The sequence below is a fragment of the Dendrobates tinctorius genome, unplaced genomic scaffold (assembly GCF_039654945.1).
Source record: "Dendrobates tinctorius isolate UK_male_01 unplaced genomic scaffold, ASM3965494v1 ptg000143l, whole genome shotgun sequence".
NCBI classification, from domain to species: Eukaryota; Metazoa; Chordata; class Amphibia; order Anura; family Dendrobatidae; genus Dendrobates; species Dendrobates tinctorius.
The window spans coordinates 12,284,265-12,297,600 of record NW_027361810.1 but is presented as its reverse complement, the minus strand read 5'-3'; the positions used below and the strand labels follow the sequence as shown (position 1 = coordinate 12,297,600).

Here is a 13,336-nt window from a genome sequence, read left to right as displayed (position 1 = left end):
AAAATTACAGGTCAGATGTCATTGCCGCTTTATGGCAGTGCGGCCCTATGCAGAGATTAATCAAACTGCCGGACTCATGATTTATAGGAATTTCCAGTATAACGAAATCATCCTCCTCACTATCCCGGGACAGGGGAAGATTCCTCTTTTCTATACTAATCACTATTATGTTATTATATATTTGCTTTTTTTCGGGGGGGGGCTAATGGCAGTGACAACAGTCTGTGTGACCCATGCTAAGATGGACCACGGATTTACAAGAGGGACCATAAATGTGGACTGTAAATTTACAATTGGGCAAATTTACCAATCCTGGACTCAATCTTTACAGGGCTGCGCTGCAAGCGATCGCAAAAGACCTTTATCATAAACTTATAATCTCTTGCTTTTTTTTAGTTTTGTACGTCCTGATTTTAAAACTTAAAGGAATTTTTCCATCTCATAAAGTGATAGGGTCTTGTTACACTATGTGATCACTTCATGTCTGGTGCGAGTCTGACCGCTATTGATCTCTAGTACAGCTGTATCCTCCTCTCGCCACCTGAGACCACATAACCACACAACAGTGTTACATCCCCTTTATTGTCAGGAATGATTGGATTCCCTTCTGGATCAAGAACATCCAGGGGTGGATTAAGGGTAGCCAGGGCCCGGGGCAGTTCAGACTCTGTGGGCCCCCCTCGTCACGTGACGGGGGTCACGAATCGTAGAGCCACACTCTACATAGAGAATAATGGGGCCTCCAGCACCGACCTCCACCCGCAGAGCCGCACTCCACATAGAGAATAATGGAGCCTCCAGCACCGACCTCCACCCGCAGAGCCGCACTCCACATAGAGAATAATGGAGCCTCCAGCACCGACCTCCACCCACAGAGCCGCACTCCACATAGAGATTAATGGAGCCTCCAGCACCGACCTCCACCCACAGAGCCGCACTCCACATAGAGAGTAATGGAGCCTCCAGCACCGACCTCCACCCACAGAGCCGCACTCCACATAGAGAGTAATGGAGCCTCCAGCACCGACCTCCACCCACAGAGCCGCACTCCACATAGAGAGTAATGGAGCCTCCAGCACCGACCTCCACCCACAGAGCCGCACTCCACATAGAGAATAATGGAGCCTCCAGCACCGACCTCCACCCACAGAGCCGCACTCTACATAGAGAATAATGGAGCCTCCAGCACCGACCTCCACCCGCAGAGCCGCACTCCACATAGAGAATAATGGAGCCTCCAGCACCGACCTCCACCCGCAGAGCCCCACTCCACATAGAGAATAATGGAGCCTCCAGCACCGACCTCCACCCGCAGAGCCGCACTCCACATAGAGAATAATGGGGCCTCCAGCACCGACCTCCACCCGCAGAGCCGCACTCCACATAGAGAATAATGGAGCCTCCAGCACCGACCTCCACCCGCAGAGCCGCACTCCACATAGAGAATAATGGAGCCTCCGGGACCGACCTCCACCTGCAGAGCCGCACTCCACATAGAGAATAATGGGGCCTCCAGCACCGACCTCCACCCGCAGAGCCCCACTCCACATAGAGAATAATGGAGCCTCCAGCACCGACCTCCACCCGCAGAGCCACACTCCACATAGAGAATAATGGAGCCTCCAGCACCGACCTCCACCCGCAGAGCCGCACTCCACATAGAGAATAATGGAGCCTCCAGCACCGACCTCCACCCGCACTCCACATAGAGAATAATGGAGCCTCCAGCACCGACCTCCACCCGCACTCCACATAGAGAATAATGGAGCCTCCAGCACCGACCTCCACCCGCAGAGCCCCACTCCACATAGAGAATAATGGAGCCTCCAGCACCTACCTCCACCCGCAGAGCCGCACTCCACATAGAGAATAATGGAGCCTCCAGCACCGACCTCCACCCGCAGAGCCGCACTCCACATAGAGAATAATGGGGGCTCCAGCACCTACCTCCACCCGCAGAGCCGCACTCCACATAGAGAATAATGGAGCCTCCAGCACCGACCTCCACCCGCAGAGCCGCACTCTACATAGAGAATAATGGGGCCTCCAGCACCGACCTCCACACGCAGAGCCACACTCCACATAGAGAATAATGGGGCCTCCAGCACCGACCTCCACTCGCAGAGCCGCACTCCACATAGAGAATAATGGAGCCTCCAGCACCGACCTCCACCCGCAGAGCCGCACTCCACATAGAGAATAATGGAGCCTCCAGCACCGACCTCCACCCGCAGAGCCGCACTCCACATAGAGAATAATGGAGCCTCCAGCACCGACCTCCACCCGCAGAGCCGCACTCCACATAGAGAATAATGGAGCCTCCAGCACCGACCTCCACCCGCAGAGCCGCACTCCACATAGAGAATAATGGAGCCTCCAGCACCGACCTCCACCCGCAGAGCCCCACTCCACATAGAGAATAATGGAGCCTCCAGCACCGACCTCCACCCGCAGAGCCACACTCCACATAGAGAATAATGGAGCCTCCAGCACCGACCTCCACCCGCAGAGCCGCACTCCACATAGAGAATAATGGAGCCTCCAGCACCGACCTCCACCCGCACTCCACATAGAGAATAATGGAGCCTCCAGCACCGACCTCCACCCGCACTCCACATAGAGAATAATGGAGCCTCCAGCACCGACCTCCACCCGCAGAGCCCCACTCCACATAGAGAATAATGGAGCCTCCAGCACCTACCTCCACCCGCAGAGCCGCACTCCACATAGAGAATAATGGAGCCTCCAGCACCGACCTCCACCCGCAGAGCCCCACTCCACATAGAGAATAATGGAGCCTCCAGCACCGACCTCCACCCGCAGAGCCGCACTCCACATAGAGAATAATGGAGCCTCCAGCACCGACCTCCACCCGCAGAGCCGCACTCTACATAGAGAATAATGGGGCCTCCAGCACCGACCTCCACCCGCAGAGCCGCACTCCACATAGAGAATAATGGGGCCTCCAGCACCGACCTCCACTCGCAGAGCCGCACTCCACATAGAGAATAATGGAGCCTCCAGCACCGACCTCCACCCGCAGAGCCGCACTCCACATAGAGAATAATGGAGCCTCCAGCACCGACCTCCACCCGCAGAGCCGCACTCCACATAGAGAATAATGGAGCCTCCAGCACCGACCTCCACCCGCAGAGCCGCACTCCACATAGAGAATAATGGAGCCTCCAGCACCGACCTCCACCCGCAGAGCCGCACTCCACATAGAGAATAATGGATCCTCCAGCACCGACCTCCACCCGCACTCCACATAGAGAATAATGGAGCCTCCAGCACCGACCTCCACCCGCAGAGCCCCACTCCACATAGAGAATAATGGAGCCTCCAGCACCGACCTCCACCCGCAGAGCCGCACTCCACATAGAGAATAATGGAGCCTCCAGCACCTACCTCCACCCGCAGAGCCGCACTCCACATAGAGAATAATGGAGCCTCCAGCACCGACCTCCACCCGCAGAGCCACACTCCACATAGAGAATAATGGAGCCTCCAGCACCGACCTCCACCCGCAGAGCCGCACTCCACATAGAGAATAATGGGGCCTCCAGCACCGACCTCCACCCGCAGAGCCGCACTCTACATAGAGAATAATGGGGCCTCCAGCACCGACCTCCACCCGCAGAGCCGCACTCCACATAGAGAATAATGGGGCCTCCAGCACCGACCTCCACCCGCAGAGCCGCACTCCACATAGAGAATAATGGAGCCTCCAGCACCGACCTCCACCCGCAGAGTCACACTCTACATAGAGAATAATGGAGCCTCCAGCACCGACCTCCACCCGCAGAGCCACACTCCACATAGAGAATAATGGAGCCTCCAGCACCGACCTCCACCCGCAGAGCCGCACTCCACATAGAGAATAATGGAGCCTCCAGCACCGACCTCCACCCGCAGAGCCGCACTCCACATAGAGAATAATGGAGCCACCAGCACCAATCACCACCCGCAGAGCCGCACTCCACATGGAGAATAATGGAGCCTCCAGCACCGACCTCCACTCGCAGAGCCGCACTCCACATAGAGAATAATGGAGCCTCCAGCACCGACCTCCACCCGCAGAGCCGCACTCCACATAGAGAATAATGGAGCCTCCAGCACCGACCTCCACCCGCAGAGCCGCACTCCACATAGAGAATAATGGAGCTTCCAGCACCGACCTCCACCCGCAGAGCCGCACTCCACATAGAGAATAATGGAGCCTCCAGCACCAACCTCCACCCGCAGAGCCGCACTCCACATAGAGAATAATGGAGCCTCCAGCACCGACCTCCACCCGCAGAGCCCCACTCCACATAGAGAATAATGGAGCCTCCAGCACCTACCTCCACCCGCAGAGCCGCACTCCACATAGAGAATAATGGAGCCTCCAGCACCTACCTCCACCCGCAGAGCCGCACTCCACATAGAGAATAATGGAGCCTCCAGCACCGACCTCCACCCGCAGAGCCGCACTCCACATAGAGAATAATGGAGCCTCCAGCACCGACCTCCACCCGCACTCCACATAGAGAATAATGGAGCCTCCAGCACCGACCTCCACCCGCAGAGCCCCACTCCACATAGAGAATAATGGAGCCTCCAGCACCTACCTCCACCCGCAGAGCCGCACTCCACATAGAGAATAATGGAGCCTCCAGCACCGACCTCCACCCGCAGAGCCGCACTCCACATAGAGAATAATGGGGCCTCCAGCACCGACCTCCACCCGCAGAGCCGCACTCTACATAGAGAATAATGGGGCCTCCAGCACCGACCTCCACCCGCAGAGCCGCACTCCACATAGAGAATAATGGGGCCTCCAGCACCGACCTCCACTCGCAGAGCCGCACTCCACATAGAGAATAATGGAGCCTCCAGCACCGACCTCCACCCGCAGAGCCGCACTCCACATAGAGAATAATGGAGCCTCCAGCACCGACCTCCACCCGCAGAGCCGCACTCCACATAGAGAATAATGGAGCCTCCAGCACCGACCTCCACCCGCAGAGCCGCACTCCACATAGAGAATAATGGAGCCTCCAGCACCGACCTCCACCCGCAGAGCCGCACTCCACATAGAGAATAATGGAGCCTCCAGCACCGACCTCCACCCGCAGAGCCGCACTCCACATAGAGAATAATGGAGCCTCCAGCACCGACCTCCACCCGCACTCCACATAGAGAATAATGGAGCCTCCAGCACCGACCTCCACCCGCAGAGCCCCACTCCACATAGAGAATAATGGAGCCTCCAGCACCGACCTCCACCCGCAGAGCCGCACTCCACATAGAGAATAATGGAGCCTCCAGCACCTACCTCCACCCGCAGAGCCGCACTCCACATAGAGAATAATGGAGCCTCCAGCACCGACCTCCACCCGCAGAGCCACACTCCACATAGAGAATAATGGAGCCTCCAGCACCGACCTCCACCCGCAGAGCCGCACTCCACATAGAGAATAATGGGGCCTCCAGCACCGACCTCCACCCGCAGAGCCGCACTCTACATAGAGAATAATGGGGCCTCCAGCACCGACCTCCACCCGCAGAGCCGCACTCCACATAGAGAATAATGGGGCCTCCAGCACCGACCTCCACCCGCAGAGCCGCACTCTACATAGAGAATAATGGGGCCTCCAGCACCGACCTCCACCCGCAGAGCCGCACTCCACATAGAGAATAATGGAGCCTCCAGCACTGACCTCCACCCGCAGAGCAGCACTCCACATACAGAATAATGGAGCCTCCAGCACCGACCTCCACCCTCAGAGCCGCACTCCACATAGAGAATAATGGAGCCTCCAGCACTGACCTCCACCCGCAGAGCCGCACTCCACATAGAGAATAATGGAGCCTCCAGCACCGACCTCCACCCTCAGAGCCGCACTCCACATAGAGAATAATGGGGCCTCCAGCACCGACCTCCACCCGCAGAGCCGCACTCCACATAGAGAATAATGGAGCCTCCAGCACTGACCTCCACCCGCAGAGCCACACTCCACATAGAGAATAATGGAGCCTCCAGCACCGACCTCCACCCGCAGAGCCGCACTCCACATAGAGAATAATGGAGCCTCCGGCACCGACCTCCACCCGCAGAGCCGCACTCTACATAGAGAATAATGGAGCCTCCAGCACCGACCTCCACCCGCAGAGCCGCACTCCACATAGAGAATAATGGAGCCTCCAGCACCTACCTCCACCCGCAGAGCCGCACTCCACATAGAGAATAATGGAGCCTCCAGCACCGACCTCCACCTGCAGAGCCGCACTCTACATAGAGAATAATGGAGCCTCCAGCACCGACCTCCACCCGCAGAGCCGCACTCCACATAGAGAATAATGGGGCCTCCAGCACCGACCTCCACCCGCAGAGCCACACTCCACATAGAGAATAATGGAGCCTCCGGCACCGACCTCCACCCGCAGAGCCACACTCTACATAGAGAATAATGGAGCCTCCAGCACCGACCTCCACCCGCAGAGCCGCACTCCACATAGAGAATAATGGAGCCACCAGCACCAATCACCACCCGCAGAGCCGCACTCCACATGGAGAATAATGGAGCCTCCAGCACCGACCTCCACTCGCAGAGCCGCACTCCACATAGAGAATAATGGAGCCTCCAGCACCGACCTCCACCCGCAGAGCCGCACTCCACATAGAGAATAATGGAGCCTCCAGCACCGACCTCCACCCGCAGAGCCGCACTCCACATAGAGAATAATGGAGCTTCCAGCACCGACCTCCACCCGCAGAGCCGCACTCCACATAGAGAATAATGGAGCCTCCAGCACCAACCTCCACCCGCAGAGCCGCACTCCACATAGAGAATAATGGAGCCTCCAGCACCGACCTCCACCCGCAGAGCCCCACTCCACATAGAGAATAATGGAGCCTCCAGCACCTACCTCCACCCGCAGAGCCGCACTCCACATAGAGAATAATGGAGCCTCCAGCACCTACCTCCACCCGCCGAGCCGCACTCCACATAGAGAATAATGGAGCCTCCAGCACCGACCTCCACCCGCAGAGCCGCACTCCACATAGAGAATAATGGAGCCTCCAGCACCGACCTCCAACCGCACTCCACATAGAGAATAATGGAGCCTCCAGCACCGACCTCCACCCGCAGAGCCCCACTCCACATAGAGAATAATGGAGCCTCCAGCACCTACCTCCACCCGCAGAGCCGCACTCCACATAGAGAATAATGGAGCCTCCAGCACCGACCTCCACCCGCAGAGCCGCACTCCACATAGAGAATAATGGGGCCTCCAGCACCGACCTCCACCCGCAGAGCCGCACTCTACATAGAGAATAATGGGGCCTCCAGCACCGACCTCCACCCGCAGAGCCGCACTCCACATAGAGAATAATGGGGCCTCCAGCACCGACCTCCACTCGCAGAGCCGCACTCCACATAGAGAATAATGGAGCCTCCAGCACCGACCTCCACCCGCAGAGCCGCACTCCACATAGAGAATAATGGAGCCTCCAGCACCGACCTCCACCCGCAGAGCCGCACTCCACATAGAGAATAATGGAGCCTCCAGCACCGACCTCCACCCGCAGAGCCGCACTCCACATAGAGAATAATGGAGCCTCCAGCACCGACCTCCACCCGCAGAGCCGCACTCCACATAGAGAATAATGGAGCCTCCAGCACCGACCTCCACCCGCAGAGCCGCACTCCACATAGAGAATAATGGAGCCTCCAGCACCGACCTCCACCCGCACTCCACATAGAGAATAATGGAGCCTCCAGCACCGACCTCCACCCGCAGAGCCCCACTCCACATAGAGAATAATGGAGCCTCCAGCACCGACCTCCACCCGCAGAGCCGCACTCCACATAGAGAATAATGGAGCCTCCAGCACCTACCTCCACCCGCAGAGCCGCACTCCACATAGAGAATAATGGAGCCTCCAGCACCGACCTCCACCCGCAGAGCCACACTCCACATAGAGAATAATGGAGCCTCCAGCACCGACCTCCACCCGCAGAGCCGCACTCCACATAGAGAATAATGGGGCCTCCAGCACCGACCTCCACCCGCAGAGCCGCACTCTACATAGAGAATAATGGGGCCTCCAGCACCGACCTCCACCCGCAGAGCCGCACTCCACATAGAGAATAATGGGGCCTCCAGCACCGACCTCCACCCGCAGAGCCGCACTCTACATAGAGAATAATGGGGCCTCCAGCACCGACCTCCAACCGCACTCCACATAGAGAATAATGGAGCCTCCAGCACCGACCTCCACCCGCAGAGCCCCACTCCACATAGAGAATAATGGAGCCTCCAGCACCTACCTCCACCCGCAGAGCCGCACTCCACATAGAGAATAATGGAGCCTCCAGCACCGACCTCCACCCGCAGAGCCGCACTCCACATAGAGAATAATGGGGCCTCCAGCACCGACCTCCACCCGCAGAGCCGCACTCCACATAGAGAATAATGGAGCCTCCAGCACCGACCTCCAACCGCACTCCACATAGAGAATAATGGAGCCTCCAGCACCGACCTCCACCCGCAGAGCCCCACTCCACATAGAGAATAATGGAGCCTCCAGCACCTACCTCCACCCGCAGAGCCCCACTCCACATAGAGAATAATGGAGCCTCCAGCACCGACCTCCACCCGCAGAGCCGCACTCCACATAGAGAATAATGGGGCCTCCAGCACCGACCTCCACCCGCAGAGCCGCACTCTACATAGAGAATAATGGGGCCTCCAGCACCGACCTCCACCCGCAGAGCCGCACTCCACATAGAGAATAATGGAGCCTCCAGCACCGACCTCCACCCGCAGAGCCGCACTCCACATAGAGAATAATGGAGCCTCCAGCACCGACCTCCACCTGCAGAGCCGCACTCCACATAGAGAATAATGGGGCCTCCAGCACCGACCTCCACTCGCAGAGCCGCACTCCACATAGAGAATAATGGAGCCTCCAGCACCGACCTCCACCCGCAGAGCCGCACTCCACATAGAGAATAATGGAGCCTCCAGCACCGACCTCCACCCGCAGAGCCGCACTCCACATAGAGAATAATGGAGCCTCCAGCACCGACCTCCACCCGCAGAGCCGCACTCCACATAGAGAATAATGGAGCCTCCAGCACCGACCTCCACCCGCAGAGCCGCACTCTACATAGAGAATAATGGAGCCTCCAGCACCGACCTCCACCCGCAGAGCCGCACTCCACATAGAGAATAATGGAGCCTCCAGCACCTACCTCCACCCGCAGAGCCGCACTCCACATAGAGAATAATGGAGCCTCCAGCACCGACCTCCACCTGCAGAGCCGCACTCTACATAGAGAATAATGGAGCCTCCAGCACCGACCTCCACCCGCAGAGCCGCACTCCACATAGAGAATAATGGAGCCTCCAGCACCGACCTCCACCTGCAGAGCCGCACTCTACATAGAGAATAATGGAGCCTCCAGCACCGACCTCCACCCGCAGAGCCGCACTCCACATACAGAATAATGGAGCCTCCAGCACCGACCTCCACCCGCAGAGCCGCACTCCACATAGAGAATAATGGAGCCTCCACCCGCAGAGCCGCACTCCACATACATGGCTGCTCTCAGTGCTCTGTGCGCACAGGACCTGTGATGAGGTCACAGGAGGGGAGGAGACAGGGGTCACATGATCGGGGGTCCTGACACCTTACCTCCTGTGATCTCATCACAAGCCTTTGCACGCTACCAGCAGTATCAGCGTTCAGGCTACTTGTAGATGCTGCTGGTAGCAGAGCACATAATGCCGCCCCCACGGTCACTCACTTTTAGGTGGGGAGAAGATGGAGTGCCATTGCAGCAGCCAGCAGGAATGTGGTGGGGGCCCCCTTAGAAGCTCTTGTGGTGGGGGCCCCGGGGCTGAAGCCCCGCCTGCCCTGCCTATAATCCGGCCCTGCGCGGTGGCGGATTATAATGGGGCAATTTACTGGCCTGGGCTGTGGGCCCCTTAACCCCACTGGGCCCGGGGCAACTGCCCAAATTGACCTCATTATAATCCGCCACTGAGAACATCATAATACATTCTAGCAATAAGCCATTACTTTATGGAAGCCCCTTTGAGGAATGCGAAATGACAAAAAAGCTAAAAGTCCCATCTGGCATGGGGTCTTCAGTCTCTGCCCTAACGCCCAAATAATTAGTATGCCCCTGACCCTTTATTTTGATTAGACACTGTACTTTTACATAGGACTGCAATGAAACCTACACTCTTATCTGACCTCATTGAGTTATACTATGGAACAAACAAATACTTACTGTATAGAGCAATTTCAGCTCTGCTACATCTGTATAATGCATACAGCATTCAGACAGCTAAGCATTAACTGACCTAGCAGGGGTGGACATATCACTGGTGCAACCTGTGCGGACGCACAGGGGTCCGAGAGGTAAAGGGGGCCAATGCCACCTCCAAAGTAGGTGGAAATGTGCACTATGATGAGCTATTTGGCCGCATACATTGTTCTTGCTTTCTGTATATGTCTGCCAGTGTATCTGTACTGCCCCCCCCCCCCCATAAAGAAAAACCAATAAAGATAATTTCACACAAAGGAAGCTTTTCGTGGTACGTATGGAATAAATATTGCCTAAAGAATACCAGTCACCAAAATAAACCTCACCTGATGTTCACCATTAACTCAAAAAGTGCTGGGGGGGGGTGACTGTGAAAATTAACCCCTGCCATCTAGTCTCTCAGCAGAGGCAAAGCGACCAACAAATGCAATTCTCTGCATCCATGAATCACCATAAAATGTAGGAAGAACCTGTTCTAAGGTATTGGGGGCTCCTGGCAGCTCAGCCTCCTCACATATGTGGGGGGTCTGACGCAGGGCAGGGTCTTATTACATTTAACATAAGAAATAAGTCAATAAATGGTTAAAGTTGATATAATATTCACTACAGCTGAACGGTCCCCTGATATCACCGGCATCATAGGGGTCTGGAGACCATGTGTGTCCTTACTTTATGCTGATAGTGGAGGAGAGCGGGGGCTGAATGACGTGTGGGCGACAGCTGTGAGGTATATACTATATACCCATTTCATAGTTGTGGTCCTCACCTCACACCGGGCGCATGTCCTCCTCCCCCTGACATTAGAATCCCACTTTCTGCACCAGATACTTTGTTTACCATTTTCTATTTATTCTATTTAAATTTACAAAGAAAAAAACAACAAATTGATACAAAAAGGCAAATAAAACCAACCTGCAAAAAAACATATATGACAGACAGACACCCCCCAGTGAGACCCTCCCCACAGCCACGTCATCTCCTCATCAGAAGATCCAAACGTTTGACCTGGGGGGTGTAACAAGTAATTGGGGGTCCCCACTCTAACAGCAATGGAGCTCAGCAATAAGTCAGGGGTTTGTATGGACCCCCATCACATTCCCTATGCAGGAAGATCAATCTCTGCTCTTACAGTAGAGAAGCCTTCCCTAGAAGTATCACCCTCATCATCCCATTGATTATAAATCAAAAAGTAGGAAAAACTAAAAAGTTGGGAGAAGTGTCAGGAGCCCCCTCCTCCCCCCATGGATAATCAGCCTCGCCCCGGGGGTCTGTGTCTGAGCCCCTCATAGGCAGACATGCTCTCATACACACAGTGTAACAGTGGGGAGCAGTGAAGTTCTGCAGCAGCTGGGGAGGTACGGGGGATACTGTGCCCCAATGCCTGCTGAGCACCAGGGTCCTCAGGTATCTGTACTGGCTGCAAGGAGGAGGAGAAGATACAGGATGAAGAGGTTCTGCAGCAGCCATGCCATGCAGGTGCACAGGGAGGGAGGAGGCCCAGCAGAGGAGGACAGCAGCTCCCCATCACCCCCTCTCCTGTGATCAGGACCCTATAGAGGGGGAGACGCTGCCCGCTCTATAGGGGGCGCCATTTACCCCCCCTCTAATATGAATACCGCTCATAAACACCTCTGTGGGAGGATCCTGAAGAGGTTCTGCAGCAGCCGGGAAGGTAATGTGGAGAGAAGAGCGCGGGGTGGAGAGGAGACCCTCGTCCCGGTACTCACCATGGCTCCGGGCCCCCAGGCCCCTGTGATGGCAGCAGCAGGTGAGGAGCAGCAGGCAGAGCACGGTCCCTGCAGAGAGCCGCATCCTGGTGTACGAGGGGCCCCGGCACCGGAGCAGCCTCACAGCGCGGGGAGCATCGTGAGCCCGAAACGCGGAGACCCCCGGAGACCAGCAGCAGCGCGGCCGCTCCAGCACCACGGACAGCGGCGGAGAGTGCGCGGCGGAGCACAGCCCCGCCCAGAGACCGCCCCCAGCTGCGAAGCCCCGCCCTCCAATAGCACAGCCCCGCCACCAGCTGCAAAGCCACGTCCTCCAGCAGCACAGCTCCGCCCAGAGGCCGCCCCCACCTGCAAAGCCCCGCCCAGAGAGCGCCTCCAGCCGCACAGCCACGCCCAGAGTTAACCCCTCTGTCACCCAACCCCGCCTAAGACCCGTCACCTGACCCGCCCACATCAACACAAACCCTGAACACAGCTGAGTTACTATCTATTATCTATCTATCTCTACTGTATATCGATCTATCATCTATCTATCTATCATCTACCTATTATCTGTCTATTATCTATCATCTATCTATTATCTATCTATCATCTATCTATCTATCTATCATCTACCTATTATCTATCTATCATCTATCTATTATCTATCTATCTATGTTAGGGACGGCAGGCACCTCCTAGTATATGGGCTTGTGGTTTATGGCAGAGTATTTTTTGCAAATTTGTCATTTTGTGTTTTCTTGTTGTATTTCAGCCATTGGGTGGTCAGCACGGTTTGGGAGACCCCACCCCTCTCTTGTGTGACATGCACATAAATGAGCTGCCATAAACCACAAGCCCATATACAAGAGGCACTTGTCTGTATCCTGTTCATTTAGACACTGTTCACATGTTCAGGTTTTAAATACATTAGATAGGGACTGCTCCGTGAAGGGTTACCGTGACGTGGTGGAGCAGCTTGGTATATATTTTTTGCAAAAAACGTATCGACTAAATACCCTGTATTTGTTATACAGCACTTGCTGATTACTGTCATATTTTTTACTGCAGAGTATTTTTTACAAATTTGTCAATTTGTGTTTTCTTGTTGTATTTCAGAGATAGATGATGGTTGGTTTTTGTAAGCTTCTATGTAGAAGGGAGGGTCTTCCTCTAGTCCCTCCCTCATCTGCCTCTAGTTCCTCCTCCAATACATAGAATCTTGGGCTTTCCATACTGGGGTCTCTGACATCAGTCTTTAGTCCCTCCTTCATCTGCCTCTAGTCCTGCCCTCTTTCTACCTCT

The 13,336-nt window shown here is 55.9% G+C and overlaps 1 protein-coding gene across 2 annotated transcripts in view; it reads right to left on the bottom strand.

The window, feature by feature from the left end:
• Positions 1-12,295, bottom strand: part of PTPRN (protein tyrosine phosphatase receptor type N) — an 83,922-nt gene extending 71,627 nt beyond the window's left edge. For both annotated transcript variants that reach the window (XM_073545465.1, XM_073545466.1), the window contains exon 1: positions 12,053-12,295. In XM_073545465.1, the coding sequence (XP_073401566.1) occupies positions 12,053-12,137 (85 nt within the window). In that variant the 5' untranslated portion in view covers positions 12,138-12,295. The remainder of the gene's footprint in view (positions 1-12,052) is intronic.
• Positions 12,296-13,336: the final 1,041 nt, after the last annotated feature.